The sequence below is a fragment of the Spermophilus citellus genome (assembly GCF_964194105.1).
Source record: "Spermophilus citellus genome assembly, chromosome: 3".
NCBI lineage: Eukaryota > Metazoa > Chordata > Mammalia > Rodentia > Sciuridae > Spermophilus > Spermophilus citellus.
Window position 1 is genome coordinate 16,347,340 of NC_138184.1, and position 22,706 is coordinate 16,370,045.

At 60.8% G+C, this 22,706-nt stretch overlaps 1 protein-coding gene across 16 annotated transcripts in view; it reads left to right on the forward strand.

The window, feature by feature from the left end:
• The window catches only part of MAST3 (microtubule associated serine/threonine kinase 3), a 48,494-nt gene that overhangs the window by 18,571 nt on the left and 7,217 nt on the right, over positions 1–22,706 (forward strand). For 2 of the 16 annotated variants that reach the window (XM_081287526.1, XM_081287524.1), the window contains exons 2-21: positions 1,267–1,298; positions 3,504–3,593; positions 11,386–11,474; positions 11,554–11,626; positions 11,797–11,817; positions 12,325–12,403; positions 12,782–12,939; positions 13,116–13,191; positions 13,420–13,629; positions 13,720–13,821; positions 13,999–14,131; positions 15,277–15,335; positions 15,622–15,707; positions 17,372–17,580; positions 17,906–18,044; positions 20,274–20,406; positions 20,575–20,740; positions 21,265–21,366; positions 21,835–21,957; positions 22,420–22,529. In XM_081287526.1, coding sequence (XP_081143652.1) covers positions 1,267–1,298; positions 3,504–3,593; positions 11,386–11,474; positions 11,554–11,626; positions 11,797–11,817; positions 12,325–12,403; positions 12,782–12,939; positions 13,116–13,191; positions 13,420–13,629; positions 13,720–13,821; positions 13,999–14,131; positions 15,277–15,335; positions 15,622–15,707; positions 17,372–17,580; positions 17,906–18,044; positions 20,274–20,406; positions 20,575–20,740; positions 21,265–21,366; positions 21,835–21,957; positions 22,420–22,529 — 2,190 coding nt within the window. Of the gene's footprint in view, positions 1–1,266; positions 1,299–2,566; positions 3,256–3,503; positions 3,594–8,882; positions 9,163–10,258; positions 10,345–11,385; positions 11,475–11,553; positions 11,627–11,796; positions 11,818–12,324; positions 12,404–12,781; positions 12,940–13,115; positions 13,192–13,419; positions 13,630–13,719; positions 13,822–13,998; positions 14,132–15,276; positions 15,336–15,621; positions 15,708–17,371; positions 17,581–17,905; positions 18,045–20,273; positions 20,407–20,574; positions 20,741–21,264; positions 21,367–21,834; positions 21,958–22,419; positions 22,530–22,706 lie in introns of those variants that run through there. The other 14 variants (XM_081287520.1, XM_081287514.1, XM_081287513.1 and 11 more) reach the window with 13 other exon arrangements.

The window sequence follows — 22,706 nt, forward strand, 5'->3', positions numbered from 1 at the left end:
CCTGGGGACCACAACTGTCAGAACTTTGGAAGGAAAAGGCTGAGATGGGGGTGGCAGCAGCTGGGACCCCGGGGTTCAGATCCCTCGGTTACAAGCCAGGCGGTGGGGGCGAGGTGGGATGAGGTCCCACAGCGACTGGAGGAGACAGGAAGGAGGTTTTGGTGGCACTGGCGGTGGCGATGGCTCCTGGATCTAGGACTGCCTGCCCTAACGGTAGTGAGCTCCGTCCTGAGGTTCGGGGAGACCTCCGAGGGGCAGCTCATTCTCCGGTTCTGAAAGGTTCGGTTTCGTGAGAGCAGCGTAGCTGGGAGCAGGCCTGAGGGGGACCGCCGGAACCCCGCACCCCTCCTCGCGTTCCCCCGCGGGAGACCCTGCCCCCCTCCCAGCCGGGTCGTCCAGCCCCTGGCAATTTCCGGCCCCCTCCAATTGGCTGCGGGGGCCGATGACGTCATTGGTTGCCATGGCGAACACCCGCATCAGGACGTGGGCAGCCTGGAGCCCACCCAGGTAAAAATAGTCCTGTGTCCCCAAGCAGCCGCCCCAATGTGTGTGTTTTGGGGGGGTGTCCTGAGACCCAGTTTCCCATCTCCCCCTCTACCGAGAGTCGTGGGCACCTGGCTTCCCTCAGTTTCCCAGCCTGTAAAACGGCCCCTGCACCTGGGGCATAGTAGAGGCTCAGTAAATGGGAGTCCGATTTCCCAGGATTGTGATAGCTTCTGCGTAGGCCCTCGCTGAGCTCAACACACAACAAAAATGATCATGTTACCCCAGAGTCCTGCTGATGTTACCTCCAAATTACAGATGGGAAACTGAGGCACACCATCACAGATCACTCTCACTACCGGAAGGAAACATAACAGAACTGGAGGCAGGTCTGAATGTCCCTAGATTCTGAATTTGTGCCATCCAGTCTTTTCAGAATTAAAAAAAAAAAAACAAAAAACAAAAAAAAACTCTTGGGTAGGATCTCTCTGAAGGTGGACCCTGGAGTCACAGTGGACCCCAAACCCAGGGCTTTTTTTGCTACCTGTGGTAGAGGCACCCAGAGTTGATGCAGGCCAGTTTGTTGAGCTCTAAAAGGGAAGGTGCAGCTGGTGCAAAAGCCCTGAGGCAGCAGTCTTGAGTCCAGTACATGGAGTGAATAGAAAGGAGGCATTGGCTGAAGGGGAAATTGAAGGAATGACTTGGGGTGTCGCTGGATCAAGGGCCAGGGTTCAAAGTGCTTGCTTTCTAAGGATGATCCCCCCCTTTTTTTTGTCATTTCAGAAGGAGCTGAGCCTGCCTCGCCGAGGACGGGGGTGAGTTCCTCTGGGCCCGTGGTCCTGGGTACAGAGTGGTGAATTTAGGTAATAGTCACTCCGAGGCTTCTCACCGCCAGCCTGCCCTGGTGTTTGGGGTGCTCCCTGAGCACGTGGGAGGCTGGCCGGCAGCCCGGAGGCCCAGCCTGTATGCAAATGAGGGACCTGAAGCGGGGAGGAGCTTGGTCGCTGGGCCCCGGCGGAGCTCCGACGTGAGACCCTGCTCTGGAGTCCGGAGTCGGATCTGGAGCGCCCCAGCCCCGTACACCCAGGGCAGCCCGCACGCCCCCCGCGGCGGGCAGCTCACCTCCGTTCAGGGCTGCGCGTCGAACATCGTCTTCCTAAGGGTCACACCGGCATTCCCGTAGGTTGGCAGTTTGGGATCCCCAAAGCTCAAGAGCCTCTTGTTCAAAGTCTCGCCCCCACTTAAGGTGGGAGAACCAGAGCCCCGGAGGGGCGTTCTTGTGCTCCCGTCTGATGGCTTGTGAGCGCGGGCACGCCCTCTTCGCGGGAGGCCTTCGCCCGAGTCGGGGCTGGGAATCGCTCAACAGACATTTCTGGGGCACCTGCTGTGTGCTGGGTCCTGTTTGGGGCACAGGGGACCCAGAAACAAGTGAATCGCAGACCTGCCCATAGAGCTAGTGCGGCAGAGAAAGAGACCGAGGGGCTGGCGGCAGCTGTAGCCTGAGATCTGGGGGCTTCTAGGAGGAGGTGGCCTTGACCCTCGATCTGGAAGGGGAGGAAAAGCGGCCCCTGGGAGGCTGGGGGCAGGGCACCCCGGGTAGAGGTTAGCGGTACGGGCAAAGGTCCTGAGGTGCTGAGCAGCTGGCGTTGGAAGACCGCAGGGGGCAGGGCGGCTGAACCGAGAGCCAGGGGAGGTGGAGGGAGAGAAGGGGGAGGTCTGAGGACGGGGTCAGAATGGCTCCCTAGGCCAGGCCATCTGCTCTTGTTGGAGTGGGGATGGCGCAGCTGGTGGGGAGGGGCCTTAGGGGCCCAGGAGGGGAGGGACTCGGACATTGCCCGGAGGGCGGGCACTGTCCCTGGCCTTTGCCCAAGCTGGGGGCAGGGTAGTGGGCAGTGAATCGGCCGCGAAGGGCGAAGTCCGGGGCCCTAGGGCAGGACGGGGCCACAGACCCCCGAGGAGTTGCCCCCTCCCTGCCCCCTGCCTGACAAGGTCCACCCTGGGATCAAGGGGTCGCAGGCGAGACACCCATCCTCAGATCTGTGCGGCCGAGGCTGAGAGGAAGGGACAGCTTGGGCTGGGGGCGCCGCAGGGGGGCGGTGCGGGACAGCTTCGCGGAGTGGGGTGAACTCGGACGTGGATGCCGAGAAGGATGTTTCCAGCAGAGGCAGCCGCGCGAAGGAAAGGCCTGGAGGCGCGTCCGGGCCTCTGGTCTGCGTGGCGATGCTGAAAGCCGGGACGCGGGGGGGGGACGCGGTGACTGGGCTGGGCGGAGCGCGGGCATCCTGGGTGCCGGACACCGGGGCCAGGCGAGGGCGGAGCCGGCCGGGAGGAGGGGCGGGGTCGGGCGATGGGGCAATCGCGCCGCGCAGGCGGCAGTGACCGCCCTTCCTTTGGGGCCACGCAGCTGGGGACCTGGGGACCCCGCGTCCTCGGAGCCCTCCAGAGAAGGGGGCGGCGTCCACCGCTTCCTTCTCCCCGCCGCGCGACCCCTCCTGCCCGCCGGGCTTGCGCGCAGGTGCCGCGCTCCGAGCCCCGCCCCGGGGCGGAGAGAACCGCCCCCCCGCGCCCCCGGCGGCCCAGCCTCCGCGCCGGCCAGCCGCACCCGCCAGGCGCGCCGCCCCTCGGTCCGTGTCTGTCCGTGCGACCGATCGCGCCACGATCGGGGCTTGGGAGCCGCCAGGAGGACGTCGTTACCCGGCCGCGTAGACGCGGCCCCAGCCTCGGCATGAAGTCCCGCAGGGACAAACTGCACATCCCGGCGCTGACCCTCGAGTGAGTGCCGCGCCGGGCGGGGAGGGGGACCGGCGAGGACAGGATGACAACCACCCTCCCAGCCACCCCGCGTCTCGCGTCTCGGTTGGTGTCGCCGCCTCCGGGGAGCCTTCCTGGCCCCTCCCTCGCGGCCTGCGCTGAAACCCAGATTCCCCGGCCTGGGGCCCCTCCTCGCCCGGAGAACCACTGCCCGGGTCTGGTCTCCGGATCCGGCCACACTCAGGGGCAACCGGCCTCTTTCTTTGCAGTCTGTCTCCGAGCAGCCAGAGCCCGTCGCTGCTGAGCCCCAGCAGCCCCTGCAGCCCCTGTAGCCCCTCCCTGGGCCTGCACCCCTGGAGGTAAGTGACCGCCGCTGGCACCCCAGAGCCTTGGAAGGCTCCAGACCCAGCTTTCTCCCCAGGGTACTGTAAGCTGGTGACATCACCTCTCAGGACCTCAGTTTACCCCTCTTTATAATGGCTGGCCATGCACACTGGGGCCATGATGGGGAAATTCCATTTACAGGCCTGGCCAGCAGGTCCTCATCTGACAGGTGGCCAAGGCGGGCCAGAACTTGAGCTGTTGCCCAAGGACTTCCCCCAGACAGGTGCTGGATTCCCAGGCTGCTCTGGGCAGCGACCTCGGGGACCTATGTGGAACTCTCCTCCCTCTGAGCATACACACACGCCCAAGCCCCAGAATCCACCACTAGAGCCCAGGCTTGGAGCCCTGTGCACCAGGCTGAACCAGACAGAGCGGTCAGGAGGAATACCCAGCCTGCCCAAGTGCCAGTCCGGCTCCAGGCCCGCATTCCCTCCCTAACCCTGGCAGGAGGTCCCTGCTTAACCCCATTTCCCAGCTGAGGAGATTGAGGCCCAGGGGAGAATCCTATTCTTCTGATTTAGTGTGTCTGGGGACCAAGGATCAAGGCCAGATATGCCACCAGAGTCTGTCAAGGTTTGAGTCACTCTCTGTGACTGGGCAGGACTCAGGGTCTTGCCATTGTACCGGGAAGAATGTTATGGACTGGAACCCAGGAGTGCTTAACCAATGGGCCACGTCCCCAGACCTTATTTATTTATTTAGAGAAAGGATCTCATTAAGCTGCTTAGCGCCTTGCTAAGTAGCTGAGGCTGGCTTTGGACTCATGATCCTCCTTCCTCGGCCTCCTGAGCTGCTGGGATCACAGGCGTGGCTACTACATCCAGCCTTTCCAAAAGCTTTTCTTTTTTAATATTTACTTTTTAGTTGTAGGTGGACACAGTATCTTTATTTTTATGTGGTGCTGAGGATCGAACCCAGCGCCTCAAGAGTGCTAGGTGAGCGCTCTACCGCTGAGCCCCGGCCCCGGCCTCCACATGTTTTAATAAGAGAAAACAACATGGAGCCACACTGGGTGCCTGGCAGTAGGCAAGTTACTGTCATTCAATCAGCAAGTGTTTATTAGACACCTACTGTGTGCCTGGTGCTAAACATAAATGTGAACAAGAGGAACACATTCTTTCCTCCAGGGAATTCTCAGCCAGCCGGAGGAGATGGCGATGAGCAAGTGTGTGGATAAACAAGACCCGTTCAAGTGGGGAACTCATGGGGAGTTGCTGTTTGAGCCCAGGCATGGACAGATCTAGGCAGAAATTGGTAAAGGCAGTGGGAACGGGATATGCAAAGGTCCTGAGGCAGGATGAAAAATTTTAAAGCTTCTATCACTGCCTTGGGCAGGGAAAGATATTCTGGGGACAGGCATGGATGTGGCAGAGACAAAGAGGTAGATAGGGCAACATTTGGACAGAAGAGAGTAGGGCCTGGAGCAAGTTGAGAAGCAGGGATTGCTGTCACCCCCATAGAGGAGAGGAGAGAACAAGCACACAACCAGAATGTATTGCCCAGAGCGCCCTGGGAGAGCATCAGGACAGATCTGACTCTGAGTCCTTGGCCTCCACCCCAGTGAGGACAGGAGGGGAGGGAAGGAGCCCTGGGTTGGGCAAGGCGGAACAGACTTACCAGAGGAAATGGAGGCAGTTTGGGGCCAGAAGGGAGGCCACCAGGATGCCTCACTCACCACCAGGGGGCAGCAGAGCCAAACTACCTCGGGCCATGCAAGCAAATGGGTCTCTGCCTCCTGGAGGCCCAAGCACCCTAGGAATAAGCCTTAATTTGTCCTCTTAGCCCCCAAGGCTCTAGAGGCCATGGTCCCTGTGTCCCTGCCCCCCACTTCCTCCCCAAACCTCTCCCCATCGCTCAATCTGCTCTAGTCAAAGAGTTTGGGGGAGCTGGACATCCTCAATGCAGGCTGGTCAGGCCCCAGGACCTTTGGGATCATTTCCCCTCTGCCCAGGTCTCCATGAAGCCCTCAAACGGGCAACTGTGCCAACTTCTTTCCAGATCCTGGTCACATCTGTTATGCTTGTGTCCCTCCCTCTGTCCCCACCAGGAGTGCGACCTGCACGTCTTCTTGTGTGGTCAAGTTGATTTTCTCCCTCGGAGGTTCGGGAACCCCTCGAACCCCAAACCTGAATCTGTTATGATCATCTGTGTCCTCAGGGCAGGGCCTGGGAGCCAGCAGGTGCTCGGCTAATGCTTGTGGCATGGGTGAATGGGGACAGCGGGAAGGGTGTCTCCTGTGGTGGCGGGAGTGGAGAGGTGGTGTTGAGAACCATATGAGGCGGACCCTTGTGGACAAAGAGGCTGTTCCAGGCAGGAGCAGCACTGGGAGGCCCTGGGACACCCCTGGGACCTCAAAGGCTAGGGGCAGGAAGAATGAGGCTTTTGTGTCTGGGGCACTGGGAGCCCTACAGGATGTGGGGTCAGGAGAGGCACAGACAGGGGATGGGCCAATGGGGAGGGCAGAAGGGCTGCGGTGGCCGGACCAGCAGCCAGTCAGGGGGAGGCCTGGAGACCCACTTACCCAGTCCCTAGCACAAGCCGAGAGAGGCAAAGGCCAAGGTCACAGAGTGGATGAGGGACCTGGGTAAGATCTGAACCTTACGAGGGATTCATTCAGGGATTGTGCGGTTCTGCTCCAGAGCAGTGAGGAGCCGTAGGGGTGTGGGCGCAGGGGGGCCCCGTCTGATGGGCGGCCAGCGGGGTCAGAGCTCAGCTCTTCTGGTTTGTCTTTTTGCGGGGGGATGGGGAGTACCGGCGATTGAACTCTGGGGTACACAACCACTGAGCCCCATCCCCAGCCCTGTTTTGTATTTAATTGTGAGACGGAGTCTCACTGAGTTGCTTAGCACCTCGATGTTGCTGAGGCTGGCTTTGAACCCGTGATCCTCCTGCCTCAGCCTCCCAAGCCCAGCAGCCCTTCTGTTTTTATGGGGCCGGAACCTGGGGCGCTCTACCACTGAGCCACATCCCCAGCCCTTTCTTTGTTTTATTTTCAAGACAGAACCTTGCTAAATTGCTGAGGCTGGCCTTGAACTTGTGATCCTCCTGCTTCAGCCTCCTGAGTGGCTGGGATGACCGGGGCCTGCCTCTGCGCCTGGCCAGAGATCAGCTCTTCAAGGCTGGCCTTCTCTGTTTCCGCCGCAGCAGGCCCTGTGCTGTGGGGGAAAATGAGGCCAGATAGGCCTGGGAGAGGCCGCTGCTGGGGAGGCCAGGGCAGTGGGCAAGTGTGATGGGGCGTAGGGGTTGCTGGGTGTACCTGTGGCTGGTGACAAGGAGCATCTTGTGTATGGAGCGTATGCAGAGGTGTGTCCGGGACACGTGGGTGGTGGCTCAGATGCAGAGACAAAATGTGGAGTCTGTGGCTCCATCCCCAGAATCAGGAGGCTCTGTTCCCTGTACCGAGCTCAGACCAGAAACTGGCCTGGGAGCTTAGGTGGCCCCCGCCACCCCCACCTCAGGACTCACCACTTGCCCTCAAAACAGGTCGCAATGCATGGACTTCTCCTCCTGGCCCCACCGCAATCTAGACCCCAGTCCCTCCCACATGCCGTCCAAGTCTCCTGCTGGCCTCCTGTCCCTTCCTGTCCTGTCCCCCCACAGCCCCTGCGTCCCACGGAGGACATGGTGGATTCACAAACACAACCCAGATGGCGCCCCTTCCCAGCTCCCCGTGGCTCCCCGATGCTCCTTCGCCTCCTCCTGCAGCTGGGAGCCCATGCGATCAGCCGCCAGCCCCTTCCCTCGCTCCTGCGTGGGACGCCCCTTCTCTGTGGCTGGCTGCTATTCCTTCTCAGTGTCTCTGCTGGGCGCAGTGTGACCCTCTCTGAGAGATCTCCCAGCTAAAGCCACCATTGGCCAGTGTGGCGCCCATGCTCTTTTCCTTTCTCCACTTTGGTGTTTGACATAATATTGTCCACTTCATCGTTTCCTGTTTGTTCTCTTCCACCCAGACTGGGGACCTCTGAGGACAAGGAAATTGTATGGCCTGGTCCCCACTGGGTCTTCAGAGTTCAGCACAGGAGTAGGCATAGAGTAGGTGCTCAATAAATGTTTGCTGAGTGAATGAATGACCGGATACCGGTGTCTGAACTCCAGGTCTGGGGAGCCTGGGGAAACACCCAATAGGGTGGGGCACCTAGGAGTGGCACTGGGAATAGAGGGGTCCTGGCAGAGGATCTGGGAGTGACTTGTGAAGAGGGATGAGTCAGGACTCTACACAGGGCATCAGTGCCCACCTCAGCCTCAGTCTCCTGGTCACAGATATGGAGTCTGGCTTCAGCCAGACCTCAGCTGAGTTCCAAATGCTCCTGGCCCAGGAAAAGACCGCCCTCAGAATGGCTTCCTGGTTTCCAACACCTGGCTTCCTGAGACTGTTCTGAGAGGAGGAAGGAGACATCCCTCCACCTAGAGTGGCATCCAGAGTGAACGCACATAGAATCCCAGCATCGTGCCAGGCCCTCCCTGCCTCTCCAGTGCCACCCAGTGTTCACCCCGGGGCCTGTGACAGATGAGGAAACAGGCCAGGAGTTAGTGTGATGCTAACAGTTATGGGACTTGTGTCGCAGGGCGAATGGGAAGCTCTGTGGGCGCCACCTGCCTCTTGGAATCCTGGTGACAGCCCAGCTCTCTCCCGTCGTCCAGTCGAGGAGACTGAGGCTGGAGAAGCTAACTGCTGACCGTGACTGTAGCTGGACCGCGGCCCTCTCCCATTACACAAGGGCATAGGAGGCCAGATGCTCAGGTTCCATCTGCCCGACACTCCCCCTGGTACCCAGTGGTGGGGGACACGGGGACTCCCAGGGGCCCCCAGCCAGAAGACGACAGGGCTGCCAGGGAAGGGAAGCTGGGTTTGCCACGCTGGATTCCAAGCAGTGGAGCCAGCACGAGCCGGGCCAGGACGCTTGGGTGGGTCTCGAGTGCCACACCCAGAAGGGCTTAGCGCGCCGGGAAAGAGTAAGGGGTCAGTGATGGGATTTACGTTGGGGGAAAATAGGCAAGATCCCCCGCTCCCACTTGTGGAAGTGCCGCCAACGCCCCGCCCCCGACGCCTGGGGCCCTAGCAACGCCCCGCCCTCGCCGCCTGGGGCCCCAACGACGCCCCGCCCTCGCCGCCCGCGCCCTTGGAAACGCCCCGCCCCGCCGCCCTCAACCATAGCAACGCCCCGCCCACTCGCCGACGCGCGGGTCCGCCGGCTGCGCTTCCGTGTCGCTCGCCCCGCCCCTCCGGGCCAGGCCCCGCCCCCGCACTCGCCTGGGCGGGGTTCCCGCCGCGCTCCCGGGCGCGCGCTTCCTCCTCGCCGGCCCCCCACCCGCGGCCCCGCGGCGCCCCCTGCCCGGCCCGGCTCCGCGGGGCTCCCGGGGCTCTTCCCGCCGCGGAGGTGCGCGCCCCGCCGTCGCCGGCTGCCCCCGCGCCTGCCCAACCTCGGGCGGCGGCGGCCGCACAAAGGGAAGCAGCATGTCCGACCCCAGCTACTGGACGGCGGTGGCGGCTCCCGGCCATCGGAGCCGCCTGGCCAAGGGCGCGCTGCTGCAGCGCTCCAAGAGGTAGGGGCATCGTGCCGGCCTAGGCGCGGCGGGGACCCAGCAAGTATGAGTTGCCAGACGTGTGACCCGGCGGCATGGCAGGGGCCACGGAGGGCCATCGTGGGAGCGGGGGCACGTTTTGAGATCAACGTGTTCTCTAGGGTCCCAGGAGCTTCCCTTTGCTGTCTGTCCCTGGGTATCTTTCTGCCCGGGTCGCAGCTGGGGTGGTGACAAAGGCAGCAGCAAGTTGGGACCGAGTCAGGATTCGAACCTTGGACTCTAGGTCTGAGCAGAACCGTAGAGGAACTCGGAAAGACTGAAGCTGCTCTGTCCCAAGGACCCATTCAATGGAAATGTTGGCTCAGAAGCAAATATTTACTGCAGGAGGCTGGCGTGTGGGTGGGAAGTCAGGACCAAATAGCTGGGTCAACCCAGGCAAGGCTGGGTCTCTCTGGAGGGAGCTGTTGGCTCTAAGGATCTGGGTTCAAGTTTCAACTCAGCCATCACCTGGCTGTGTGACCTCATGATGATCCTAACCCCTCTCGGGTTCCTCATTGGTGTCTCTGTTTGCCCAGGTAGGCAAAGTCTGGGCAGTGGGACCAGCTGCTGAAAGACCTCAGTGCTGAGTCCTGGGCTTAGACTCTCCTCTGAGATCCTGGGGGCACCCTGGAGTGTGTCTGGGCCTGGCAGAGACTGGGTACAGGAAAGTGGCCTCAAGGCCCTGTTTCCTGCCAAATTCTTATTCTGTGCTGTGTCCTGGGATCCATATGGATAGTTACTGGTCCTGAGCCTTCTCCAGGGAGGGTTGTGTAAACAGTTGGCTTTCGATAGGTGCTCAGGAAGTGAATGGATGATGCCTAGTTCTCCTTTGAGACTTGGATTTGGCTGTGGTTTCAAGGCCTTGCCTGGGAGTCAGAGGGAGGCCAACCGAGTGTTTTTTTCCAAATGCCACTGGAAGCAGCAAAGGACCGTAGCAAGCGCTGTGGGCCGCAGCGCTGGGGTGTGAGGATGTGGCGACTGGCGGTGTGTGTGTACATGGGGGGTTGGCAGGAAGTTTGGCAGAAACCTACCGGTTTCACTTTTGTCTCTGTGCCTCTCAGGCTAGAGGACATCCCTGTGGCTGTTGGCGTCTATGGGCCTCGGTTTCCCAGTCTGGGAAATGGGTGCAGCTTATCTCTCCTCCTCTTGGCCTCGTCATGATTGGTAGGAGTTGGTGTCGTGCCCCCTAGGAGTCAGGGACCTAGAGTGTTGTCCAGAGAAAGGCAACATGATAGGCACCCACCCGCCTGGGGTCCAAAGCTGAGCGCCGTGTGTGGGTCTCATGGAATCTCCCCCCATCCTTCGAGGTACACGGATGGGAAACAGGCTCCAGAAGGAGCTACGCGTGGGCCCCTCTTCCCTGCCCGGTTGTCGCCTGTGTTTACGGATCATGCCGTCACGTCTTGGCCTGCAAGGGCTGTGCCTCCTGCCTGGGACTCCTCTCGTCCCTCTAGAGGCCCCAACCCTTGCCTGCCTCCCTGCAGTTCTCCTGCTGAGCTGCGTTGGTGGCTGCGTGGGGGCGCCGCACATGGGAGCAGAGCAGCCGTTGCTGGGCGACTGCTGGGGGTGGGGGGCAGGGAACTTGTCACTCCCAATTCCTCTGCCAAGGCGGGGGCTGGGCCAGGGCCCAGGTGGGTGGAGGAAGGCCAGGCAAGGTGAAAGAGGCTGTGCCAGGAGTCTGGTGGCCAGAAGGGACCCTGGGTGAAGGGAGGAGAGAGGGGCGGTGGGCCGAGGGAGGCATGCTCACAGGAAACCAGGTCGCCGTCCTCTGATTCTTTGTCACGTGAGATTGGCATTTCAGGTGGATCCTGGGGGAAGGGGCTTGCCCACAGGTGGGGGCAGTGGCCTGGGGCGCGTGCGCAGGCGCAGTGGCTGTCTCCAGCCAGCAGGGGCTCCAGGTATCCCCTCTGCCTTATCTGCGGTCCGCCTGGCGGTGGACGCAGCCTGGGCGGAGGGTGGGCAGCAGCTGCAGGCACAGACACCTGAGGCTTGGCTGGGTCCCCTCACCACGTACAGTGTCCACCATGAGGCCGAGGTCCAGGCCCAGCACCTGGGAGAAACCACCCGGGTGGCGGGTGCAGCGGGAGTGGCCCGGCCCACTTCCGTCCTGCCGCCAAGCTGGCCACACTTGTGCTCCCAGTGGGACATGTGGTGCCCTGCAGAGGCTGGGCCGGCCATCTGACTCTTCCCTTGCTACCCCGACAGCTGCCGAAGTGGGAACCGCAAAAGCTTGGTCGTGGGAACACCGTCACCGACTCTATCCCGGCCCCTGTCACCACTGTCTGTCCCAACCGGTGAGTGTGGGATGGGGGCCACAGGCAGGTGCCTCTGGCCTGTCTCTGTCCCCTGACTCAGTGTCCCCGCCCCCCTCAGCAGGCAGCAGCCCCCTGGACAGTCCCCGGAACTTCTCTGCTGCATCTGCCATTAACTTCCCCTTTGCCCGGAGGTGAGTGGTCGCCGGCCGCAGGGGACAGTGGCCGCAGGGGACACTGCCCAGCAGGGCCCGGGTGGGTGGCTGGATTTGCTCCTCATTGGCCTTCTCCCCTCCCCTCCCCTTGCCTGGTGGCGGTGTCTCCCTCTGGCTCCTGCCCCTGGCAAACAATCGGCCCCCGGCAGCCACATCCACCGCGTGGACAGGTAATTGCAATGAGCCCTGGGGAGGACGAGGGCCACCTGACCCCAGAACCAGTGAGGCCCTAAACAAGTCACCAGTTCACTCATCAAGAGCTGACTGAGCACCTGTAATGTGTCAGAGACTTGAGTGTCACTTGTTCATTCAACATTTATTGAGCCCCTGCTGTGTGCGGTGAATGGGAGGCTGGACTCTGGCCCTGGAGGAGTCCTTGATCTGCCGGGGCAGCCAGCATGTCCCCTAGCGTGTCCCCTAGCAGCTACAACTTAGAGGTCAAGGCTGAGATTGGGGGCACACTGGCAGCTGTAGTCAGGGAAGGCTTCCTGGAGGAGATGCCTGGGGTCAGGAAGAAAGCACACGCTGCGGATTGGCCAGCCCGTGCCCCCGGCTCAGCCTTCCCAAGGTCCTTCTTCCAGCGGAGCCATTTTCTGCAAGCCACAGTACCTACCCGGAGTCCCCACTGGCTACCAGGACTGGGCCATGATGCCATCTACTGCTGTTCCTCTTTCCAGGGCAGACGGCAGAAGATGGTCCCTGGCGTCTCTTCCGTCTTCCGGCTATGGAACCAACACGCCCAGCTCCACCGTTTCGGTACCCAGGGCTCCTCCTTGGGGGGTGCACAGGCGGGTGCCCGGTGGGGAGAACACACCTCTGGTATTTTTTCAAGGTCTCAGTTATCCAGGAAGCAGACCTCCTGGTTGTCCCCGCAGGCCCCATCCTGGTCAGTGGAGGGGGCCTCTGAACAGTCCCAACATTGACCCCAGCTAGTCCCCAGTCTGGGGGACCCAGGGATTCCAGGCCTGTGAGGCCAGGGTCTGACCCGAGGGAGACTTGGGGATATAGGCAGGGAGGGCTTCCTGAAGGAGGGGGCGTGGGGTTTTGAGGGATGCCTAGGAGGTAGGCAGGGGTGTGGTCCCTGAGCGGAGGCACGGGGTCCTGGCTCTAACCCTGACCTTCCCCTCCCGACAGTCAAGCTCGTCCTCCAGGGAGCGTCTCCACCAGCTTCCCTTCCAGCCCACGCCGGACGAGCTCTGCTTCCTGTCCAAGCACTTCCGCAGCTCAGAGAGTGTGGCTGATGAGGAGGGCCACCGCTCACCACGCCTGCGCCCCCGCTCCCGCAGCCTCAGGTGGGCCTGGACCTCGGGCCCCAGGCCCAGCCCTTTCCTGGGCTGGTGTGGGGACCCACACTGTCCCTCCTCCACCTCTGGCCTCCACTTTTGGCCCAGAGCCAGGCCCCTCCCCTCCTCCTCTGGGCTGGGTCTTGTGTCCCATGTGGCGAACTGTCCACCCGTCCCCCTTCCAGTCCTGGGCGCACATCAGGGACCTTCGACAATGAGATCGTCATGATGAATCACGTGTACCGGGAGAGGTTTCCCAAGGTGAGCCGCTTGGTGGCTGGGCCGGCCCGGTGCCGTCCTTGCCGCTGTCCACCCCAGTCTGTGGGTGTTATGTCGTCCTTGCCTGTCCCTCCGTCTCTGACCTGCCGCCTCCTGCGAACACTGCTTCTCTGCCCATCATCCCCTCCGTGGCATGGCTGCTCCGTCCTGTACCACGTGCACATGCCATTCCCCAGCCGCGCCCTCTGACCGGGTCCCCTTGTCATCCAGGCCACGGCACAGATGGAGGGCCGCCTGCAGGAGTTCCTGGTAGCCAATGCGCCAGGCGCGCGGCTGGCCCTGGCGGATGGCGTCCTGGGCTTCATCCATCACCAGATCGTGGAGCTGGCCCGAGACTGCCTGGCCAAGTCTGGCGAGAACCTGGTCACCTCCCGCTACTTCTTGGAGATGCAGGAGAAGCTGGAGCGGCTGCTGCAGGATGTGGGTGGCCTGGGCTGGCGGCTGGGGGTCTACGGGCAGGATGGGGAGGAGGGGCGTGGCCTGTGGCTGACGCCACGCCCACCTCCCCAGGCGCACGAGCGCTCGGACAGCGAGGAGGTCGGCTTCATTGTCCAGCTCGTCCGCAAACTGCTCATCATCATCTCGCGGCCGGCCCGGCTCCTCGAGTGCCTGGTGCGTCCCCTTTTGCGCAGCAAATGCAAGGTCTCGGCCTTGCAAGGAGGACCGCGACAGTTCTCCCGTTGTGCAGGACCCAGGGTGCCTCCTTGCTCGGGTGGGAGACCTGGGGAGGGGTCGGGAACTGCAGGAGCCAAGTGTGGGAGCCCCGCTGACCCCCTCTCTGCACCCCAGGAGTTCGATCCGGAGGAGTTTTACCATTTGCTGGAGGCGGCCGAGGGCCAGGCCCGGGAGGGCCAGGGCATCAAGACGGACCTGCCGCAGTACATCATCGGGCAGCTGGGCCTGGCCAAGGACCCGCTGGAGGGTGAGCCCGGCGGGGCGGGGTGAGGGAACTGGCCCAGGAGCGTTCCGAGGGACCTCTAGACCCCACGCCGCCCTGCCCTTTTTGTGCGGGCAAGTGCCCCAGATTCTGGGGTCAGCTCACCTCCGTGTCCTTGAATGTAGCATCAGCTGAGCCAAGGGCAGGGGTGAGGCTCAGTGGTAGGCACCTGCCTGGCACTGGACGCCCCAGATTCTGCCCCAGCACTGCACGCGGAGGGGGGAGTTCCATTGAGGCCGCTGCGGTGGTGGGCACCTGGAGTCCCAGCTACGTGGGGCAGGGAACCGAGATCTAGTGCCACGACAGCATGGGACTTGGGCCTGGGCCAGGCCCGAGTGGTCTGGGAGACTGGAAGGAGGTGACAGTGTCCAAGCTGAAGGCTGGAGCTAGGGGAGGTGGCCTGCTGCAGGCGTGGGGGCGCATCACAGGCAAAGGCCCAGGGGTTGGACTCTGCCCGGGTGAGGGATGGCGGTGAAGGTGCTGGCAGGGGATGGACATGGTCATGACGGTGGCCAGCATTCACCAGCACCGTTGCTATGGTAACCCTGTCATTGTTGCCATTAAAGCTGGGGAGACTGGGGCTCTGGGAAGATGAGGTCAGGCAGGTGTCCACCCAGGTGTGCCTGGGACCAGACCACCCGTAGACTGGCCATGGCTGCCCCCTGGACCTTGGGTGTGGTGCTGTGGAATGGAGATGCTGCAGGTGGCAGTGAGGGTCTGTCCCCGTGGGGGTGGCAGTGAGTGGCCCAGGCTTGTCTACTGAGCACCCTGGAGTGAAGGGCACCGAGAATAAAAAGGAGCTAACCTGAACCCAGGCCTCGTCCTGGAGGCTCAGGTGCCCCTGCCAAGCCCAGAGGCTGGAAGTCACGAGGCCTCCTGTGAGCAGTGCCCAAGTGGGGGGAGGGGTCTCAGCCTGAAGCTCAGAGTCCTGAGCCATCTGAAGCCCGGGCTACCCATTGACCTTCTAGAAGGTTCCTCAGTCATTGCTTAGTCCAGCCTCTGGGTTTGCCTCGCTGGTGGTATCAGAGGCCTGGTCAGGATGTCCCCAGCCCAGCAGCAGCCCCACAGTACTCTAGAGGGAGCAAGGGGCAAGGCGTGAGGCCGTTCAAGCCTCTTCTCTCGATCTGCAGAGATTGAGCCTCTGAGTCATCTCGACGGAGGACAGCCCCCAGCACCCGAGTCCCCAGAGGTGAGTCATGCAGCACCAGGGTCCCTTCCTATCTGCTCTTTCCAGAGTAGGCTAGGCAGACACTAAAGGGCTGGACTTGGGGGGTCTTGTGTGTAGTAGGTGCTTAATAAACACCTGTGACTGGGGAGAGGGGGCGGAAGTGGGCCTGTCCCCCATGAAGGCTGGGGCAGGGCAGGCTGAGTGGGAGGGGGCACTGAAGGTGAGCCTGGAAGGAGGTGTAGGAGTTTCCCACGGGAGGGGACCAGCTCTGCGGGGGGCAGGGTCCTGAGCCCCTCCTGTCCCCTAGAGCCGTGCCCTGGTTGGCCCATCCCGGAGGAAGCCATGTGAGAGTGACTTTGAGACCATCAAGCTCATCAGCAACGGGGCCTATGGGTGAGTCCTCGGGTCCCTGACCCGTTTCTCCTATGGGCAGGGGGATGGCTGAGGCCCTGGAAGCCCCTGTCCCTTGTCACCCTCATACTGGACGGGCAGACAGGGCAGCTGAGGGCCGCAGGGACACGGAGACACAGGTGCCAGGTGACTGCCTTGGATGGGCTCTGAGCAGCCTTTACCTGCCCCAGGGTAGAGGACTCTAGGCTTGGGAGGCTGGTTAAGGAAAAAGATGACCCCACACATATAGCAGGCAGTGCAGGTCATGTAGGTAGCCCAGACAGCTCTGCACAGAGCTGGGTCCCTTGCAGCTGAGACCCCGGGACACTGCGGTCTATTTCCTTCCTTCCTGGGTTGAACCCAGGGGCACTTGACCACTGAGCCACATCCCCAGCTGTGAGACAGGGTCCCCCTCAGTTGCCCAGGCTGGCCTCTAACTTGCAGTCCTCCTGCCTCAGCCTCCTGAGTTGCTGGTGACATCACGCCCAGGTGGACGTGACAGTTTAGGGTGTTACCATGGAAAAAGGGTGGGGGTCAAGGGGACTGCCAGGGAGAGGGGTGCTGGAGCAGGGCCTGTGTGTCCACCTGACACTCTGGGTGAGAGGTGCAGAGGGTGGCAATGGCTGAGGCCTCTGTACCTTTATCTGATCTGTAGTTGGGAGCTGGGCTGGCCACGTGGTTCTCAGTGGCCCTCAGTGGCCCTCACTCTTGCTTGGGCTTGTGTCAGTCGTTCAGATGTAGACAGAGTCTGAGCTGGATGCCAGTGGACCTGCCGGAACTGGCGAGGCCTGGTGTGAGAGAGCAGCCAGCAGGGGGCGTGGAGGCAGGAGGAGGAGTGGGCAGGTCCACAGGTGCCAGTTAGATAGGAGCAGGGAGCCCCGGGGTCTCTGCACTGTGGGTGGGTTGGCTTGCAGCAGTTTATTATATATTTTATATACATCTAAAGAAGGAAGAATTTACATTTAAGTATTTAATTTTTTTAACATCTCCATTTTATTTTTTTGTGGTGCTGAGGATCGAACCCAGTGCCTCACGCATGCTAGCTAGGTGAGCGCGCTACCACTTGAGCCACTTCCCCAGCCCATAATTTTTTTAAGAGTTCTAAGGCTCCCAACACAAAGAAATAATCAATGCGCCCAAGTGCAGTAGCTCATGCCTATTATCCCAGCGACCTGGGAGGCTGAGGCAGGAGGATTGAAAGTTCGAGGCCAGTCTCAGCAACTTAGCAAGACCCTGTCTTAAAATAAAAAATAAAAAAAGGGCTGGGGATGGAGCTCGGTAGTAAGCAGCAGCCCTGGGTTCAATCCCGAGCACCACAGAGGTCAAAATAAAAAAGTTAAAATAAAAGAAAAATGCTGACTGTTCAAGGAGGCTGAAGTGTCCCCATCCTTACATGTCGTGTGCGTGCATCCAGTGATCACACGTGCCCCATAGTATAAGTACAATTATGTGTGCATTAATCATGAAAAATGAAATGAATAATCCGGGGCCAATACACAGGAGCCACCGTTGGCTCATTTGCATGACAGCAATGGAGGGTGGCAGCTTTGGGAGGGGCGGTGGAGAGCAAGGGGCCTCCAGGAAGGCACCGCTGGGCAGGCTGGGTTCTGGGGCGGGGCGGGGCGCACCCCCTGGGGTCTGGGGCTCAGCCAGCGCCCCACCCCCAGGGCTGTCTACCTGGTGCGACACCGCGACACGCGGCAGCGCTTCGCCATCAAGAAGATCAATAAGCAGAACTTGATCCTGCGCAACCAGATCCAGCAGGTGTTCGTGGAGCGCGACATCCTCACCTTCGCCGAGAACCCCTTTGTGGTCAGCATGTTCTGCTCCTTCGAGACGCGGCGCCACCTGTGCATGGTCATGGAGTACGTGGAAGGTGGGGTTCCCGTCCTGCCTGCTCCGGCAGGGCCTCCCCCACAGCGCCGCCCTGCCCCCTGCCGACTCCAGCCTGCCCTGGGGGACTCTCAGGAACCCCTGATGGGAGTGCAGTGGGGCTGTCGGGAGAGGAGTGGGGGCGCACGCAGCTACTGCGCATGTCCATGCGGCCTGCCTTGCTCGGGAGCCCCACCTGCCCGAGGGATACCTGCATTACAGCGCCTCCAACCCAAAGCTAGGGAGTGTGCGCGTGTGGAGTAGCTGGTACCGAGGGGAGAGCAGCACTTAGTAGGCACCTGCAGTATGTACGTGCACCCCTCCCCCAGGCGGTGACTGCGCCACCCTCCTGAAGAACATGGGCCCGCTGCCCGTGGACATGGCCCGCATGTACTTCGCAGAGACGGTGCTGGCGCTCGAGTACCTGCACAACTACGGCATCGTGCACCGCGACCTCAAGCCCGACAAGTGAGCGGCACGCCGGCCCCCAGCCCTTCCCTGTGTGGGCCGTGGGGCCTGATGGCCTGGGGACCGTGTCGTGGGTGGTGTGGTGGGGTGCAGGCTCCCTTGCCCAGGGGCCCACCTATTTCAACCATGCAGCATCATGGGGCCCCTCCTGGCAGGAAGGCACATGTGAAGTACCTGTTGTGTACAGAGGAGAGGAGAGGCACTTAATAGGCACCAGCTGTATGCAGGGGAAGGCTAGCGTGCTTATGGACATGCTGCCGGTCAGAGAGATGGGATATGTACTGAGGATGTACAAACTGGGTAGGAGATACCATGCACTCAGAGCCTCAGCCACACAAAAGGAGAGAACGTGCACTTATGAGGTGCCAGCTATGTACAGGGAACAAGGACATGCACTTTGCAAGACTTTAAGTGTAAAGCAAGTGACCAGGTGGGTTAGTCTAGGGAAGAGAGGCAACATGTTCCCTGAGTGTCTTAGGATAGTTACATTCTGGTATCTAGTAAGCACCTACTGCATACCAGACTTCCACAAGTGACTGGGAGACACAGGACTACCTTCTTTTTATTTATTATTTACTTTTAGTTGTAGTAGGACACTACCTTTATCTTATTTATTTATTTTTATGTGATGCCGAGGATCGAACCCAGGGCCTCACACGTGCCAGGCAAGCACTCTGCTGCTGAGCCACGACCCCAGGCCCCAGGACTACCTTCTTTGGAACCTCTGTATGATTTTTAAAGCACTCATTGAGCACCTTTGCATTTATTGAGCATCTGTTGAATACAGAGGAGAGAGCCACCTACTTATTGATTGCTTTCTCTATGTGAGGCAACAATCACGTGCTTCTCAGATACTTGCTGTGTGGAGATGTGAATGTGAGTGTTGAGAGCACAGTGTTTGCAGCCATCACAGTTTGTGAAACAAAGCAAATGTGATTTGACATCTGCTCTGCATGTGGCCTGGCCCCTGTGCTCTAAGGAACGCAAACCAAAGTAGGAGGGACTCTGCCCACTTAGGGCTGGGGTGTCATTGGCGGAGCACTTGCCTAGCACGTGCTAGCCCTGGGTCCATCCCCAGCACTAGAAAGAAAAGAAAAGGCACCAGGCGCGGTGGCACACGCCTGTCATCCCAGTGGCTTAGAAGGCTGAGGCAGGAGAATTCCCAAGTTCAAACCAGCCTCAGCAAAAGCGAGGCACTAAGCAACTCAGTGAGGTCCTATCTCTAAATAAAATACAAAATAGGGCTGGGGATGTGGCTCAGGGGTCCAGTGCCCCGAGTTCAATCCCTCATATTCCCCTAAAAAGAAATAAAAGGAGAGCAACAGTCATGTTCATAGTAGGTGCACACAGTTGCTTTATAGAGCCAGGGTACACAGACGGTAACAAATAAATGCTTCACTAAATGATGAACATACAGCATGAACTTTCCAGAAACTCATTTTTTAAATTTTTTTAAATTATCGATAAATCTTCGTTTTATTTATTTATTTCTATGTGGTGCTGAGGCTCGAACCCAGTGCCTCACATGCACCAGATGAGTGCTCCACCCTGCCCCAGAAATTTTTTTTTTTTTTTTTTTTTTTGAGAGCAGGTCCCGCTGCATTGCCCAGGCTGGCCTTGAACTCGTGGGCCCAAGAAGTCCTCCCACCTCGGCCTCCTGAGTAGCTGGGCCTACAGTGGGCAGCAGCACGCCCAGCTCTAGGAAACTGTTCTGAACAGCAGGGCGCGGCTAGGCCTGGTGTCCCCTGGGGCTGGAGATCAGGGTCCCTACAGATACCCAAATTGGCAGAGTCTCTTTTATAAAATGCAGCATTTCCAAAATAACCCTCACACGTCCTCCTGTCTGCCCCAGTCCTCTCTGGGCCTCACGGGCCTGCAGGGCACCTGCCGTTGCTGTCCTGTGTTGTTCAGGGACCGAGGCCCGAGCGTGTCTGTGCGTGTCCGGTGCAGACACATATTTTTAAAATATTTTTCAGTCCACAGTCGGTTGTCTCTGTGGATGCGGAACCACGGGTACAGGGGGCCAACTGTATACAGCAGGTGTTCAGCAGTGACACCGGACACACCCTGTCGGGCCACAGAGAGCCTGTGACACAGCCTGGGACCCGTGCTCTTCCAGTAGCCCTGCGGGGGAGGTGGGGCGGCGCTGCAGGCCTGGGCCCCCTGGGAGCTGCGCGGGTGACAGGTGACTTCGCCTGGCCCACCTGAGCGCTCTGCCCATGCAAACAGCCTGCTCATCACCTCCCTCGGCCACATCAAGCTCACGGATTTCGGCCTGTCCAAAATTGGCCTCATGAGCATGGCCACCAACCTCTACGAGGGCCACATTGAGAAGGACGCCCGCGAGTTTGTGGACAAGCAGGTGAGCAGGTGGCGGCCCCTGGGCGCGAGGCCAGCCCCAGGGATGCCGGAAAATGGAGACAACTGATCCTTGGAGTTCTGCCCGCCCCGTGGCCAGCCTGGCCTCCCCTGCTCCCTCCTGGGTCCCTACTGGGCTAGGCCACCCTCAGCTCCCCACTCTGCCTGCCAGGTGTGCGGGACCCCCGAGTACATCGCCCCCGAGGTGATCTTCCGCCAGGGCTATGGGAAGCCGGTGGACTGGTGGGCCATGGGGATCATCCTCTATGAATTCCTGGTGGGCTGCGTGCCCTTCTTCGGAGACACCCCTGAAGAACTCTTCGGCCAGGTGGTCAGCGGTGCGTCCCCTCCCCGGCCCTGGTCTCAGCCCTCCCGGGAACACGGTCCAGGGTGAGAGGGATGGACAGCTTCACCATCATGGTGCTCCCTGTCCAGCAGGCAGACGGACAATCAGAGAGAGGAGCCAGGCGCGGTGGAGCAGTCCTCCAATCCCTACAGCTTGGGAGGCTGAGGCAGGAGGATTACAAGTTGGAGGCCAGCCTCAGCAATGTAGCAATGTCTGAAAAAAAAAAAAGGCTGGGGTGTGGCCGAGCAGTAGAGCGCCTGCCCAGCTCACACAAAAGAAAAGGCAACTCGAGGGCGGAGAGTGCCCAGGAGGGGAGCAGGGCAGCCCTGGGGCAGGTGGCTGTTGTGGAGGAGCCAGGCGAACTGCAGGGACAGAAGACAGAAAGGCTCGGGAGGAGGGTACCGCTGTGGTGTGCCCATCAGGCTTAGGGGCACAAGGGAACCCAGAGCCAGGAGCACAGCAAGGTGGGGAGGCGGTGGAAGGTGTGGAAGGCGCCTCACCCCTCCCTCATTTTAGATGAGATCATGTGGCCCGAGGGCGACGAGGCCCTCCCGGCCGATGCCCAGGACCTCATCACCAGGCTGTTGCGGCAGAGCCCCCTGGACCGGCTGGGCACCGGTACGCAGGCGGGGAGGGTTGGGAGGGTGTCCGCTTGGGACTCGGGGCCCAGGGCCCAGGAGTGGGGATGGGCCGGGGAGAGAGCTGTCCTGGGGAAGCTGCCCTGGAGGAGGAGGCTGGAGCTGGGGTTTTGAGGGTCCCGTAGGAGTGCGCCAGAGCACGTGGCCTCCGAGAGCTGTGGGGTCTGGGGCTCACAGGGGACGCTGAGGCTGAGGAAGGATTTGGGCCTGCGCAGTCGTCGTCGTCAGGGGCTGTCTCCTGAAGTCCTGGGAGGGGGGCCGCCCAGGGGATCCAGGATCCAGCAGGGACAGGCCCTGGAGCAGGGCTGGCCTGGGCCGAGCCGGCTGTTGGCTCCGCGCGGTGGTGGGTTCCTGGCCCAGGTTTCCAGTTCTGCCTGGGCCGCGTCATGTTCAGGCTGTGAGGCTGCGGGGCTTGGCCGGGACCCGGGCTCAGGCCGCGTGTCTGCAGGTGGCACCCACGAGGTGAAGCAGCACCCCTTCTTCCTGGCCCTGGACTGGGCGGGGCTCCTGCGACACAAGGCCGAGTTTGTCCCGCAGCTGGAAGCCGAGGACGACACCAGCTACTTCGACAGTACGTGGTCCAGAGGGTCCCCGGGGTGGGGGACAGTCCCCGGTGCCCGGCCAGGACGTCCTCCTCAGAGGAGAAGGGGACACCCTGCTGAGTTTTCATGGAGGGACTCCTCAGGGGACTGCCTGAGGACCCAGACAACCCTTCTCCCCATTTGAGGCTGCTCGCCTTCTCAGAACTTACTGCATGTCAGAGGTCTTCTCTGAGCATCTGTTTCCTCTTTGGTGAAATGGGGAAAATCCTTTGCATTTGAAAGATAGTTTTACCTAATTCTGGACGACCCATTTCAAGGGTGAGGAATCTGAGGCTCAGAGACAAGAATTCCTGTCCAGGGTCCCTAGAACCACCGGGCAGGGCCATTGTCCTGGCGTGCCCTCATCCTGCCGTGCCCTCCCTGCATCGCCTCCCAGCCCTTGGGGACACCTCTGGGCAATCGGTGGCTTCACGTGCCTCTCGCTCCCACAGCGCGCTCAGAACGGTACCGCCACCTGGGCTCCGAGGATGAGGAGACCAACGACGAGGAGTCCTCCACTGAGATCCCCCAGTTCTCCTCCTGCTCCCACCGGTTCAGCAAGGTGGGCTGGGCTGGGGCGTGGCTGTGCGCAGGAAGTGTCACAAGGCGTCTGTCTGTCTGCTAGCTTTTCTGGGTGTAGGGTTTTTTGTTTGTTTGTTTATTTTTGTACCAGGGATGGAACCCAGGGGCACTCGACCACTGAGCCTATCCCCAGCCCTGTTTTGTATCTTATTTAGAG